The sequence below is a fragment of the Podarcis gaigeae genome, assembly GCF_964106915.1.
Source record: "Podarcis gaigeae genome assembly, chromosome: 3".
NCBI lineage: Eukaryota > Metazoa > Chordata > Lepidosauria > Squamata > Lacertidae > Podarcis > Podarcis gaigeae.
In genome coordinates, this window is record NC_139680.1 from 9940738 (window position 1) to 9956121 (window position 15384).

General features: G+C 41.3%; 1 protein-coding gene across 9 annotated transcripts in view; it reads left to right on the top strand.

The window, feature by feature from the left end:
* The window catches only part of RANBP17 (RAN binding protein 17), a 193764-nt gene that overhangs the window by 26486 nt on the left and 151894 nt on the right, over positions 1-15384 (top strand). For all 9 annotated transcript variants that reach the window (XM_083730064.1, XM_083730069.1, XM_083730067.1 and 6 more), the window contains 8 exons: positions 1997-2062; positions 3590-3694; positions 5368-5533; positions 8251-8324; positions 9723-9842; positions 13030-13176; positions 13488-13660; positions 14126-14319. In XM_083730064.1, coding sequence (XP_083586190.1) covers positions 1997-2062; positions 3590-3694; positions 5368-5533; positions 8251-8324; positions 9723-9842; positions 13030-13176; positions 13488-13660; positions 14126-14319 — 1045 coding nt within the window. The remainder of the gene's footprint in view (positions 1-1996; positions 2063-3589; positions 3695-5367; positions 5534-8250; positions 8325-9722; positions 9843-13029; positions 13177-13487; positions 13661-14125; positions 14320-15384) is intronic.

Genomic DNA, 15384 nt, shown 5'->3' on the forward strand with positions numbered 1-15384 from the left:
AGGTAATGCCCAAGTCCGGGAAATGCCTATTTAAGGTTTTCCCTACTTATGGATGGTGCTTACCTTGAGAACTAAGTGATAATTTATACCCAGGACTGTGTGTTGATTCTCTTGTGATTCTTATGGCCAAGATTGTTGCTGTCATGCTCCTGTCTTCTCAACTGTTCAGTTCAATAAGTTTTAAAAATTAAAATAGAAAAGGCACTTCATTTGTTTCAAATTATGTAAGGCAAGGGGAGTTAATAGAGGAAGGCAGTTTCCAAGGGGGTTGTTTTTCTGTGTGGGGAAATGAGTTCCCGTAACTTGGAATGAGAAATGTATTTTTATCATCAAAGCTTAGATTAGGTAGTTTTTGCTACCCAACCTAGGTGGAAGTAGAGTTGTCATGGAATTTTTACAAATACATTTGAAAGTAAATAGCAGCTGCAAACTGAATATTCAAACCAAAGTGGTGGATTGAGTGTTTTCTCTCCTGGTAAATCTTTGATGCTTGCCAACCACAACTCCTTTTGTCAGATAAAATCTCTGACACTGAGTGGGAGTGGTGAAGGAGATAAGGAATTATTTAGCAAAGCAAACTCATGATTGTGAGACTTAGATTTATTGGTGCTCAAAAAGTGTTTGATATACTTTTATCTGAGTAATCCTTCCCAGAGTGTGGTATGAGGGAGTAGTATTATCCGGATATGGGAAAAGGACTGACTGTAAGCGTTGTTTGTCTTAGGCTACCCAATATGTTAATGGCTAAATGAGATTTAAACTGATCCTGGTTTCACAAATGTGAAACCATCTGCTGTTAAATGTCATTATATTCTGTTTCTATTTTTGCATGAGGGGGGAAAGCTGATAATATGTTACAGTTAATGCACTTTAAAATCATTAGGAAAGTGTGATAAAAATGGCCTTGTGTTCATTAAAAACAAATATGGGAAGAATACTGCGGCTCTTTTGCAGTTATTTTTATTAATGTAATTTGATTTTACATGTATTATTAAAATGTTTGAAATGTGAATCTGCTGTAGTTAATTCATTAATAATAGAGATTCAAACTCAAAACTTTGCTTCTTGGGAGACTTCCTTCACTGAATTATTTTCCTTTGGGAGACAAAATGAAACCATATTTCTAATTCCCGGCTGAACTTACCATTTAAAATAGAGACGTTGATCAGCAATAAATATTAAGTCTTGGGCACAAGTGTTTGGATTGTCATTAAATAGGGAAAAACGGGGAGGGGGAGTCCAGTTTAAATTTGTAAATATATCTGTCTTGTCTAGTATAAGTATAGCAGTAAGTTTGCCTGCCATTCCTGGAGTTTGGCTTTGTAGGGCTTTGAAATGGTTTGTTCTGATTGCCTAAGACATTGAGGAGCCAAGGCCAATTTGAGTAGATGGCACTTAACTGGGTTAGCAAGACTAATAGTCTGAACTAATATAAGGCAACCTCATGTGCTTGTGTTAGCAGAGAAACTCCCTCCTCCCTGATATAGGTGTTCAGCTGTTAGTACTTGTGGGTACTGAATTCTGAAGGGGCCGCGAGAATGTATGGGGACAGCCCTACCTACCTGATGACGTTTGTGCTGGCCATCATATTTGTTATGATATTATGGAGATAATATGGATAAAAATGGCCAGATTCGTCTAAACTCAGTGTTTCCCAAACTTGGGTCTCCAGCTGTTTTCAGACTATAATTTCCACCATCACTGATGCTTGCTTGCTAGGGATGATGGGAGTTGTAGTCCAGAAACAGCTGGAGACCAAAGTTTGGGAAACCTTGCTTTAGCAGAAGCTAGTGCTCTTGCTAGCTCAGTGGTCTTCCTCTTCTCCTCCCCACCATGTACCCTGTTGCTTCCCCCAGATCTGCTCTGCAGGGTTGGGAGAAATGCTTCAGCTGACAGAATGATCAGAAAAGCACAGTGCTGAATACCTACCTGAGATTAAAAGCCACCTAAAACATTCATTTTGGAACATTAACACTTTTCCCCCCATATGCTGTAGGGGACTGTGGACCACTGCATAATAGGAGTAATGATTCTTTCAGAACTGACTCAGGAAATGAATTTTGTAAGTGTACTTCTTTCTTCTCGAAATTCTTTTATGCTGTCAAGAGAATGGTCAGAGTGTCTTATGGGGCTGAAAATTGGGAAGCTGCTGTACATTGTAAAAAGTAAAAAAAATGCCTAAGAAAGGTTTTTAATGGAATGAAGCAGAGAGATGGGTTGCAGGGAATGTGGCCCATCCAACAGTTGCTAGAATCAGTTATAATACTCTGGAAAAGGACAAAAAAACCACATGCTGCCCCACAGCCACATCAAGTAATCACAATTTTCCTCAACCATGCAACATAGAAGTGCAGGCAAATGCACCCTGCATATAGGAAATAGGTTAGGAGAGGAAAGATGCAGAAATGTTCTCTCACTTGTCCTGCAGCTTTTAATAATCCTATCCACATCCCACTAAGGGCTGCAAAGACTATTAGCCTTTTTCATTTTGGAGGAAACCAAAGAGAAGATTGAAGGGAAGGAGAGCAGGGTTCTTGCTTCTCTTTATTTGCATTAGCTTGTCTTTGCTTCGAAGTATAACCCAAGGTGACACTTTAAAGTGGCATTTTCTTCTCCCGTGGATATTTTTACCCTTGAACCTTGCATGTGGTGTTTAGCATGGCCAATTTTAGGTTCGATGATGGTCATCAGAAAAAGCTGTGCTACACAAATTTACCTGGTAGATGTACATTCTTAACAGATATGTATCATCTGTTGCTGATTGTAATTTTTGCTGTAGAGAAGCCTAGTATATGGATGTTTCCCGTGTGTGTGATGATGTCTCCACTAAAATGGTGAGGGACTTACGCTTAGCAATGTGAATTTTTTTAGCAGTTCAACTTGCACAGTATGGGTTGGTGTGATGCGATCATAGAGATGCAGGAATTTAATAAGTGATTTAAGTCTCTTGTGAATGCATCCCAATAATTTTTAGGAGTTCTGCTTAATCCTTATCCTGCGTGGAAATGATTGTCCCTTATACTTGGAACCATCTCTTCTGGTTTCGTATCAATATGATCTTTTGCAAGTTCAATTGAATCAGTGGGACTTGACCGTAACATATAGATTTGCATTGAGGTGTCACTGCTGGCTTTGCAAAGTAGCTTGGCTGCACTTATTAAGGAACTGTCCACCATAATGACTGAATATTCGAAACTAAATGTCCTGCTATTAGACATGTATAGTTATGGTACAGATTCTGCATGTCTGGAGGACTATTTTTCTGAATGACTTTCTCCACCTGAACTCTGTTCCTGTTCATTTTAAAGCACACGCCCCACAGTAATTTCAGACCCACTTGTATTTTGCGTGGATATTGAGTTCCACACAGAAGTCATATTTATATATCTGTTTCAAATTAGGCTTAACATAAATAGAGGGAAACAAAACTAAGAACATGTGGGTAAGGAGGATCATATGAATTAAATAATAAGATGTAGACCTCCTGTTGCGTAATAATTTTCTTGTAGCTCACATACAAGTAATATGTTTTATCAAGTCAAAATGAAGACACACTGATTCTGAAGTGTTTTTTAATTTTTATTTTAAGGTTGATTATTCTAGACCTTCATCAAAGCATCGTAAAATAGCTACCTCATTTCGTGATACTACTTTAAAAGACATTTTGATGCTGGCATGCTCGCTGTTGAAAGAGGTAGGCCTAAACACAAGCTGTATCATAAAGATAGAATTTTCAGCAATGCAGAAATCTTTTGCCCACCTTGGGTCTCAAACTCACTACCCTGAGATTAAGAGTCTGAGCCATCCCAGCTTTACCCGAGTGGCTAATAATTGCATTTGTTTTTGACCAAAATTAGTATGCCACCAGAACATTGTTTGTTGTTGAACAAGCAACAGAATAGAACATAGTAGAATAGAGATGAATTCACGATTGGAATCAGATGCAGAATATACATCTGTACCTGTCTATGATAAGTCTAACTGGCTTATGAATTCAGCATGAAACAGAACTCTTGCCAGTAAAGCTCACAATATGCTGGGTTTTTAACAAATAATACGCTTTGCTCCAGTGTAATTGAGCAAACATTTGTCGTGAAAAGTTAAACTAGCCACCGAACGTGGTGTACTTTAAACACATGAATAGGCTTATTTCAGTGCAGATCCATGAGAAGCCTTGGTGATGGATAGGTGCAGAACAGAGGGACAGCGGATCATTTATTTCTCTCCCTGCTTGCCCCCATCAGGTCTATCTCTATATTGTCGCCACTTAAATTTCTGAAGCATGATGTTGGTTTATATTGCTACTTTATTTTTTAAATAAACCAAGAGAAGCGATTTTTGCTTATTATTATTATTATTATTATTATTATTATTATTATTATTTATTTGAATTTATATACTGCCCTATACCATGGGGTCTCAGAATGGTTATTGTTGGATTGGTTACCGTTGGATGTCAAGGCAAACCACAGGGTACAATTCAGTGCTATGCTACTACAGTTGTTCCTCCAGTGCAAAAATTTCAGCTTGCCACACAGAATGATCTCCCCTCTCTTCACCCAACACACTGTTCAGGGAATTCTCCAGATCTCCCAGAGCCCATTGCAGGAGGCAGGAGGGGAAGTCCCATTGCAATAGCAGAACTCAGTCCACTGGCTTCCACGAGTGTGTCTATTTAGTTAAATCCAGCCCATAGTTCATATTTTACCATGAATGTTCAGATAGCTCCCATGTAGCGTTTCCCACGGTGAGAGCAGCAAACCAGGATCATTGGCTTGCAATGATAAATTATGCTGGCTATTATCATAGTTCATTTTTTGCTTTGCACAGTGCATAGTTAAACTGCAGCATTCCTTTCCATAAGATGACCACCAACTTTAGTTATTTTAACAGCAGATTAGACAAATTTATGGAGGATAAGGATATAAATGGTAACTAGCCATGATTGCTATGTTCTGTGCCTCTGAAGTAACAGTTGCTAGGGAGCACAAATTTATTAATTTGTTTTTATTTATTAAACTTGCATTCATTCATAGATCCCAGGGCAGTTCACAAATGGGGAGGTCGTTGCTACATTCATATCCAACTTGTGGGCTTTCTGTAGGCTTTTGGATGCTGGACAGGATGGACCTTTGATCTGATCCATCAAGGCTCTTCTCATCTTTATGGTGTGACCTGATGGTGATTTGTATGAGCCCCCAAAACCCCCACAGCCCCTTGTATGGACATATTGCTAGGAGAGGGATCATGCTTTGTTGTTCTCAATAGGTGAGGGAAGAAGCAGCTATCTATGAGGTCGACTATGATATGTGAATGTGGCCAGCTACTGACACACACTTTTTTTTTTCTTTTTTGGTCTGGATTTAGATGTTGGCAAAACCATTAAATCTTCAGGATCAGCAACAACAAAATCTAGCAATGCACCTTTTGAAGCTTGTCCTCAATTGTCTTAACTATGACTTCATTGGCAGTTCAGCAGATGAATCTGCAGATGATCTGTGCACTGTACAGATCCCAACAAACTGGAGATCAAGTAAGATAATTAATTAGTGGTGATAACCTAACATTTTACGTGGTGCCCATGACTATACACATTTGAAGTTGAATATCTGTTTTGCATCTAAAGGCATTGTATCTTATGGAGGTATTTTTGATCATGATATTAGTTGCAAAAAAAATAAAAATATTCTGTGGGTTGGGAGAGGAACTGTCATGACAAAACTTCACATATTATGCAGCTCACAACCATTTGCAGTCCCACACCTTAATTCCCTGAACTTGGACAGTTGTCCTGGGTAGAATTAAACTCTTTGCATGTGAAGTGTGAACCACGCAGTCAGTATGTAATGTAAGGGACCATGGTTTATATTTGTCATACGTGATGCTTCAGGGTGGTTGGTATCCAATGAAATAATGTTGTACTAATTTTGTTTCTTGTCCCCTCCTAGCCTGTGAAGTGTTAGTATTAATAATACAGGGGCACAATGATGTACTATGGAGTTCCATGATACTAGGACTATAATATACCCTAAAAACAGGGATCACCAACCATTTTTGGTCAGTGGGCACATTAGGAATCTTGAGGAAGTGTCATGGGGCAGCAGTCACAAAAATCCCTTCATTCCTTTTTCCTTCACCTTTTCTTATTCTTTCCCTCCTGAATATTCCCCTTAATACCCTTCCCTCCCATTGTCCATCTAGCTGTTCTTCTATAATTGCTCTTTTGCAAATATTCTCTTGAAAAAGTGCAGGTGAATCCATGCCCAACTTACCATGATATTACTCCCAGTCCTTCCCTATCTAAATAGAATGTTTCATTGAACCCATTCTTAGTGGTGAAAACTGCTTTAAGTTAATCATTCTTTAGCGGAAGAGAAGTTAATGAAAGTTAAAATGGGCAACGTGTATACAGCAACAACAGTCTGCAGAGTGCAATCTTCCTTTTCTCTCTAGTACATCCATTTTGCCTACTCTGGAAGCTTTTAAATAGCGTACATTGTTCCTGCAGTGGTTGCTTCATTGGTCCATTAGAAAGCTTCGGTTAGATAATGTACTTAAGAAGTATGTGCAAACTATATTCTGTGGGTTTCCCTACCTTCCAGCTGCTGTGCTTTATGCTGAACAGCTTTTTAAAAATGTCAGCCTTTCACTTTGGAGGGGCAGTAGTAAAGACTGAGATGCCTCTTCTCATTTTGTGTATACATTGCTAAAGTTTGTTCCTTGAATGTTTTCCCTTCCCTACTGTTTGAAAAGAGCTTTTAGTTAAAAAGGAACTTTTCAAAGCAGAGTCATTCATACCTGTAATATTTGTGTATTTTGTGGAACATTTTTAAAAACCAGTAAGCATACGTAATGTTAAAATGGCAAACGGCACTGTTTCATTGTGTTAAAAGAAAGCCTATTCGAGTCATGAAACAAAAACTGTTGGTTTTCAGGGGTATGCTAAAACCTGACATAGGCTGTGAACTTTATGTATATTCACTCTTTCCTAAACGTAACTCTGACAACCAATGAAACGGGGAACAGGGCTATGGTTTGGTTTACAGTGGTACCTTGGTACTCGAACTTAATCCGTTTCGGGAGTCCATTCGACTCCCGAAACCTTTCGAAAACCAGGCTTCCGATTGGCTGCAGCAGCTTCCTACACTCAAGCGGACGCCGTGTCAGACGTTCGGCTTGCGAAAAGCATTCACAAACTGGAACACTTACTTCCGGGTTTGCAGCGTTCGGAAGCCAAGTCGTATTGTCCTGCTTCTCCTGTTCTTGACAGTCACAAGGAGAGGCTGAGTCAAAAGAAGGAATACTGAAATAGCAAGAGTAGAATTTAGTGCTGATCTTAAGCAGTGGCAGGTTCACACCTTTTTTATACCCCTTTCCTCTGTGGTGGTTCTTTGAGGTTTTTTGAGGGGGGACACAAAGGAGAGTATGCAAACAGGTGAAAGTGTGTTGCAGCACAGCTTCCTACACAATGTTTCTTGCCCTAGCTTTAATTGTCTTTGTGACATTCTCATGCAGCTGTATTTTGATTGGCTCCATGGCATTGTGATGTAAACATGACCACACATTGTCCCCAGTTGGCTGGCATCTCAGTTCAGCAGCAAGGTTAGGCAGTTAAAGGGGACAGAACATGGATTGGAGCATCACTTGACAGTGGTTAACATTATCGGTGAACAAGTATAAAATATTGGGAGGGAGCTTGGAAAACATCCCCACCCTACCCCAGACACCCATTTTATGTAAAAATGTGTACTGGTGAATATTTGACATAGCACTAGTATAATTTGGATTGTACTCTTGAAGTAGAGAGCATTTAGAAAAAAAACACCTGGGTTGTCCAGTTACAGTAAGCCTGCAACTTACAGGGATCACGCCAAAACCCAAAACCACGTGTAGTCAAAACCCATTGGGTTCAATAGTGGGTGGGATTGCCAACGTCATTTTTCCTGTAATCCTGCCTCCTTTCTGCCCTTTTTTAATTTTTATTTTGTGACATAAACCTGAATGTGCACATGTTAAATGCACATAAATTGTGGGCTTACCTTAGCAGATTTCATTTTCTGCAGGAGTCCCAACAGTTTGGGCTATGATTTATATGGCCTGCTTTTTTCTTTTTCTTTTTGCCAGTGTAGACCAAATGCTAAACGGTTATATTTCTTACCATTTTTAAAAAGAGGAGTGGAACTTGGGAAAGTTATTTTCTTTGTAACGCAGGGATTTGTCCATTTCATAATTTTGCCTTTCTCTTCTCAGTCTTCCTGGAGCCAGAAACCTTGGATCTCTTTTTTGATCTGTATCATTCCCTCCCATCAATGCTGTCTCAGTTAGTAAGTATGTTTTTCCAATGGTAAAAGAAAGTGATTTCTGAGAAGCTGTTCGGACATTAGTACATGCTTAATGAATATGTCATACCAGAATTGCCCCTTGTATCTCCTTAGATTTCACTCCTGTTTATATGCTCCAAAAGGGTTTCTGTGGTACAGTTCAGAAGAGGGGGAGGAATTGCAATTGGAAGCAATAGCACTTTTCTGCTAATCAGTCAGCAGCAAATCAACAGTATATTTATAAATGTAACTGCAGCCTCTCCCACAGTCCACAGCAAATGCTCAGCCCACCATCAATTATGAATTTGCCCACAGACAATATTTGCCCACAGACAGAAAGCACATGCCTTGCTTAAATGTGTGGGTTTATTTTGGCCTTGCATTTCCCGGTGCAATTCCATGGGCCTCTCTGTCCTTAGGTGTTGCAGTAGCACTCTTTGTTTGTTTATTAAATTTGTGTACCGCCCTTCATCCAAACATCTTGGGGCGGCTCACTCTTCTGCATGTGCTTTGCAGAAACTATTATTCAGAGCCCTATCGTCTCTGATGCTGGAGTTATTAAATAGCCATCATGACTATTAGCCACAATTTGGTCTAACCCTCTTTTAAAGCTAATGTTGTGGCTGTTGTTGCATCCTGCGGAAGTGAGTAGGTTGACTGTGCCCTGTGTCTGCCCTGAAGTTTCTGTCGGCTTCTTTCAGTGACCCCAAATTCCAGTAGTCTGAGAGAAGAAAAATCTCTCCCTCCAAATAATGCATAATTTTAGATGTCTCTCTATAAATAGCCTCAAATATTAATTTCTGTCATACAGGAGTTGCTCCAGGGATAATCCCCAAATTGTGGAATGGTGGGTAGAATTCTAACAAAATGGGCCACTCTTCCATGCTTCCCCTACCATGCCTCTTTTCCCACTAAGTTTTGGCCTTGTATTGCCAGAGTTGCTATGACATTCTTACATTGTCACAATACAGCATAAGTGACTGCGCTCTTCTGGTTAGCTGTGCTATCACAGCACATGCCCTTGCAACTGGGCACAGTATCAACACCATGTTGCCTGGCTAGTGTTCTGTTAGGATATGATCATACCAGAAGCAGTAACTACCTCAATTGTGTCTGTTGTAGAGATTGTGTACATACAGATACGTGTATTTGAATCAGTTTATTTAGCATTGTTTTTAATGGCGCTTAAACACTGATGACAGCTTTCTGTGTTTTAAATATAGACACTGTTTGACTACTGTAGCTGTTGGCCCAACATGAATATATAGACTTTTCTAAGCTAGAAGAAACCTGACTGGTATAGCAGTAAGGTGTTTGATGCTTCTGGTAGCCATTAGTCCAAAAAGGAATGGTTCTATCTTGCTAATGAATAAAATTATTAAATCCTTGTTTTCTTTCTAGGCACTTTCTTGTTTAGTTCAGTTTGCTTCTACAAGGAGATCCTTATTTAGCAACCCAGAACGTGCCAAATACCTTGGTAACTTGATCAAAGGAGTAAAAAGAATACTTGAAAATCCTCAGGTATACATTTGTCAGTTTTTTCCTCAGTTCTGAGTATAAGATGTCCACTTTTAAAAATATGTCTTGCCGCTAATTTAAATTGTGGATGAAGCCGTTATCTTCCTGTTTGTTTGGGCTAATAAGCTGGGGAAGGAAGGGGAAAATAGGGGGCATCACGTGTGGCACATAAGCTACCATACAAATATCCTCTACCTTCTGGGTTAAAAAGGAGCGATAGGAAATGCTTCTGTGCTTGATGCACAGTGACAAATGTTATAGAGTTTCCTGTATGGCAACTTCATACAAACCATTGGTGAGGGAAACATGGCAACTACTCAGGAAATAGCTCCTGTGGTGTTGCTAGCTTTTGGGGAAGACATGAGGGTTGGGATAAATGTGGTGGCCCATCAGCTCCAAGTGTTGTCTGCATGGTTCATTTTTTCACCAGACTTACCGGTAGCTTTGTACCTGTGCTGTCTTTTCTAGAAGAAAAAGGCAGCTTTAAAAATATTTCCCAGCAGTGTTATGTTGCTGTTTTGTTTAGTTTCTGCAACTGTGTTTGAAAATACACTGTTGTTTATTTGAAAAACACAGCTGCTTATAACTAGGTGGAATATTCATTTATTAAATTTATTAAATTCTTATACTGCCCTTCATCTAAGTACCACAGGGAGGCTTACAATATAAAAATACAAATACACAGAATATAGTAACAAACAGAAACAATACCCCCCATCCCTTACAGTCACTTTTAACTGTTTGTCCCTGTTTCTATCTTTCTAAGTATGTATGATATAATCACCTTTTAATTACTAGTTTTTATTCCTTACCTGTTTTAAGTCTTATGTGTTCAGTTTATCTACAGTGGTACCTCGGGTTACATATGCTTCAGTTTACATACGCTTCAGGTTCCAGACTCGGCTAACCCAGAAATAGTACCTCGGGTTAAGAACTTTGCTTCAGAATGAGAACAGAAATTGTGCTCCGGCGGCACGGCAGCAGCAGGAAGCCCCATTAGCTAACGTGGTACTTCAGGTTAAGAACAGTTTCAGGTTAAGAACGGTCCTCCGGAACGAATTAAGTACTTAACCCGAGGTACCACTGTATATGCTGGTCTGTGACCGGAATAAAGTTTGAGACTGATACTGTAATGAAGGTGCCAGGTGAGGCTCCCTGGGGAGAGCTTTCCACAAGTGGGGAGCCACTGCAGAAAAGGCCCTTCTTGTGTTGCCACCGTCTGGATCTCTCATGGAGGGGAGCACACAAAGAAGAGCCTCGGATGATGATAATCTAGTAGGGTAAATGAAAGCATAGGAGCATCAGGCAAGGGTGCTCTCTAGCCACATCTCAGTCAAGCAAAAAAGCGTAAATCTGCAAATATCATTTGTGACCTCCACACGGTGAGAGTTGTATTATTGCTCTGGTATTTTATATGTTAAGCAGTATAGAAATTCCTATAAATAACTAAAGAATTAGAAAGGTGTCGCAACAAGCTTGGCTTTCTTCTGCCACAGGTTGTGAGACCTCGCTGTACTCCTAGTGTGCCTGAATCAGGGTACTAATAGAGCTGGCTGAGGACATGGGAGAAAGTGCCCATTCTGTTCAACCAAATGGTGCTCAGCAACAATTAACAAGAGACAGCCAAGTTGCTTACATCACTATATTTTAAAAATTGCTTTTCCCCCAAGGACATTAAACTTGAAGCATTTTGTGTGATAGTAGCTGGAGGAGACCCTTGAGAGTCCCATGGACCACAAGAAGATCAAACTTAACCATTCTTAAGGAAATCAGCCCTGAGTGTTCACTGGAAGGACAGATCCTGAAGCTGAGGCTCCAATACTTTGGCCACCTCATGAGAAGAGAAGACTCCCTGGAAAAGATCCTGATGTTGGGAAAGAATGAGGGCACAAGGAGAAGGGGACGACAGAGGACGAGATGGTTGGACAGTGTTCTCGAAGCTACCAGCATGAGTTTGACCAAACTGCGGGAGGCAGTGGAAGACAGGAGTGCCTGGCGGGCTCTGGTTCATGGGATCACGAAGAGTCGGACACGACTAAACGACTAAACAGCAACAAAGCCACTTCCGGCCTGCCCAGGAGGTGGGGTTGCGGGCTTCACGCCCACCCCCACGTGAGCGGGGGCTGGTTTCAGCCCCCGCGAGAACAGGGGAATCCCGGCCAGGTCTGCCCTATTTAGGGCCGGTGCAGAGGGGGCTTGCCCTCTTTTCGCCGGCTAGTCCTCACGTTTTCCCACCCTCCCTCCCTTTAGGTATGCTTTAGGTAGGTCATTGACTTTGCTATGGACTTCGGTCTGTCGCCGCAAGGGGCATGGTAGGAATTTTTCCCAATTGGCAATTTGTAGCCTTTTGGTTTTTCGCCTACCTCGTAGCAACTCGTCACAACTTTTCGGCATTGGCGGTAGGCATTGGTAAGAAGGGGTTAAGAGGATGTGTGTGGGGGGAGGAACGCCATCACCTCCCCTCAGTGAGCGAAGGGTGGTCCGTTAAAGGACTCCGGGGGGCGTGGCCCTGTCCGAAGCCTATGGAGGTGTGGGCCAAAGGCACGCCCCAGAGCGGTGACCCGGGGGAGCTCCTAGCCGACGTGCCTCGCGGGAGTCTCCCCCGATATAAGGTTAACCCTTCCCCGTGTCTCCAGCAAATGGGCTGGAGCCGGATAGTCGATAGGACCAATGCCTAAGCCAATGCCTCTCATTCCTGAATTCAATAAAGTTGTGGCCTAATTCGCCCAATTAACCTTAATTATGGTGTCTCGTGTCTTTATTTATCCTGGTGGGGGGCGGGAACTCGCCACGCAACAAGCAGTTGAAACATGAATGGCAGAATCTATTCTTGTTTAGCTTTTAACATCAGTTGGCACTTGCATGCACACAAACTTTATATTAATGATTCCAAAGAGACAGGCAGCTGCTCCACTGCTGTAACTCCGTATCTGGTCACCTAACACATGGGCCTCAGCTCTACTGATTTTTCTTCTTATAATAATACTGTTCATTTTTCTGAATATGCCACTTGTAACACAGCTTTCAGTGCCCTTCTTAATCTTTCAGGATCCTCTTCAGGACATGCAGATCATTCTGGAATGGCCCACCCTGTGCAAAATAATATAGTATATATTTTCAAAGCATGCATTTCTGCCATTAAGACGATTGCTTTACTAATTACAATCTTCTGTGTTGGTGTGCAATTTAGGGTTTATCGGATCCTGGTAATTATCATGAATTCTGTCGATTTTTGGCTCGACTGAAGACTAATTATCAACTGGGAGAATTAGTAGTTGTGAAAGATTACCCAGAAGTTATTAGACTGATAGCCAGTTTCACTATTACTAGTTTACAGGTAAGACAATGGTAGAACTGTTCTGTGATCTACTTAATAAAAAGGAGGATTTTTTAAAGTGCATACCTTGCACGATGATGAACTCATTAAAACTGATGCTTTACATGTTCCAATAGCCTTACTCTTTGAGAGCATCAACTTTGGAGGATAATATCTTTTTGCAGTTTTACATAACATCTTGGGGCTTTGGTTCTAATTGAGGCATGAACAGAAATGGTAAATAGCAGTGATAGTATAGATTAAAATGTTTGTAATTGCTCACATTGGGCTAAAACCTACTTTAATGAAAATCTCATTTTGTTTCTTTGTAGCATTGGGAATTCGCACCAAACAGCGTTCATTATTTGCTAACCCTTTGGCAGAGAATGGTTGCCTCGGTGCCTTTTGTGAAATCATCAGAACCCCATCTCTTGGATACATATGCACCTGAGATCACAAAGGCATATATTACTTCTAGATTGGAATCTGTCCCCATGGTTATAAGGTAACAACATGAAGTAGTCTTCTCCATGCGTACTGCTGTACTGTTTCCAGTTTGATAGCATACTGTCGTTGTCATGTATATTCTTCTTGTGTTACGATAACAGTATTGACTGATTGATTATACAAAATTGTGAGGGGAAAAGTGCTCCTGAATTCAACTGGGTCCAGTCAAAGATTGGGCTATTTCCTATGTTGCATGCCTAAGATAATAGATCATCGTAGCTCTATAATCTTTCATTTTTGGGCTTTGGAGTGTATGTTTTGAAGGAGCTCTCCTGAGAAGCTTTTTTCAGCTTGTAGCTAATACAGAGTAATACAGAGCCATCCATACATGTCTGTGCTGAAGTAAGACCCGTTGTATTCAGGGTATAGGATTGCAACCTTATACGTAAGCCAAAATGCTTACATTCCTACACAATGCATTTTACATTGCCCAGAATGACTTTCCTATTTGTATGTATTCTAGAGATGGCTTGGATGATCCCTTGGATGATACAGCCACGGTTTTTCAGCAGCTGGAGCAACTGTGTACAGTTAGCAGATGTGAATATGAAAAGACTTGCGCTCTTCTTGTACAGCTATTTGACCAAAATGCACAAAGCTATCAGAAGCTGTTGCAGTCTTCTAGTAGAAATCCCTTGGCGATCTCAATTCAGGAAGGTTAGTATTTATGTTGTCTGAAAGTTTGCCTGTCTGGTACATTTGCCTTCACCTACTGAACAACTTTTAGGGACGCGGGTGGCGCTGTGGGTAAAAGCCTCAGCGCCTAGGGCTTGCTGATCGAAAGGTCGGTGGTTCAAATCCCCGCGGCGGGGTGCGCTCCTGTTGCTCGGTCCCAGCGCCTGCCAACCTAGCAGTTCGAAAGCACCCTCGGGTGCAAGTAGATAAATAGGGACCGCTTTCTAGCGGGAAGGTAAACATCGTTTCTGTGTGCAGCTCTGGCTCGCCAGAGCAGCGATGTCACGCTGGCCACGTGACCCGGAAGTGTCTTTGGACAGTGCTGGCCCCTGGCCTCGAGTGAGATGGGCGCACAACCCCAGAGTCTGTCAAGACTGGCCCGTACGGGCAGGGGTACCTTTACCTTTACCTTTACTGAACAACTTTGCTGGCACAGACAGGAAAAATACTATCAGAAAACACAAAGCAGGGCGGGCTAACCTGCCTTGTTGGAATCTTGTTGGCCCCAGTCAACATGGCCAGTCATCGGGAATGATGGGGAAGTCCCACAACTTTCGGAGGGCTCCTGAGTAGCAGATTTTACCCTGCTGTTCAGCCAAATAGACTTCTTTAGCAGTTTAAATAAGATAAATAAAAACAAACATAAAAGGCATGACACAAAAGAGTGTTTTTTAAAAAAAGAGTAGGAAGAGGAAAAACTTGAGCACCAGTTCAGTTGCATTGTAGCTCTTACAATGAATGGCTGGAATGGAAACAGTCCAGAGAGAGAGAGGAGCCACATGGGCCTGGCCTTTCAAGAGAGCTGACTGAGTGCTCCTATTTCTCCTACCGATTTTTCTGCTGAGCCTGATGAAATGGCTTCTGCCAAGTGATAGATTAATGTGGGCAGGGAGGAATTCGTGGGGTTTGATGTTTGCTGCTGCCGCTGCTTTTCCTTTGTCTTAGGTGAGGGAATTTGTCAAAACTATTTTTGAAAGTTGAGGTGTATATAGCCTGCTAGATCGCTGCTATCAGCATGCTTGCTGAGACACTCAAAGAATTAAAGTT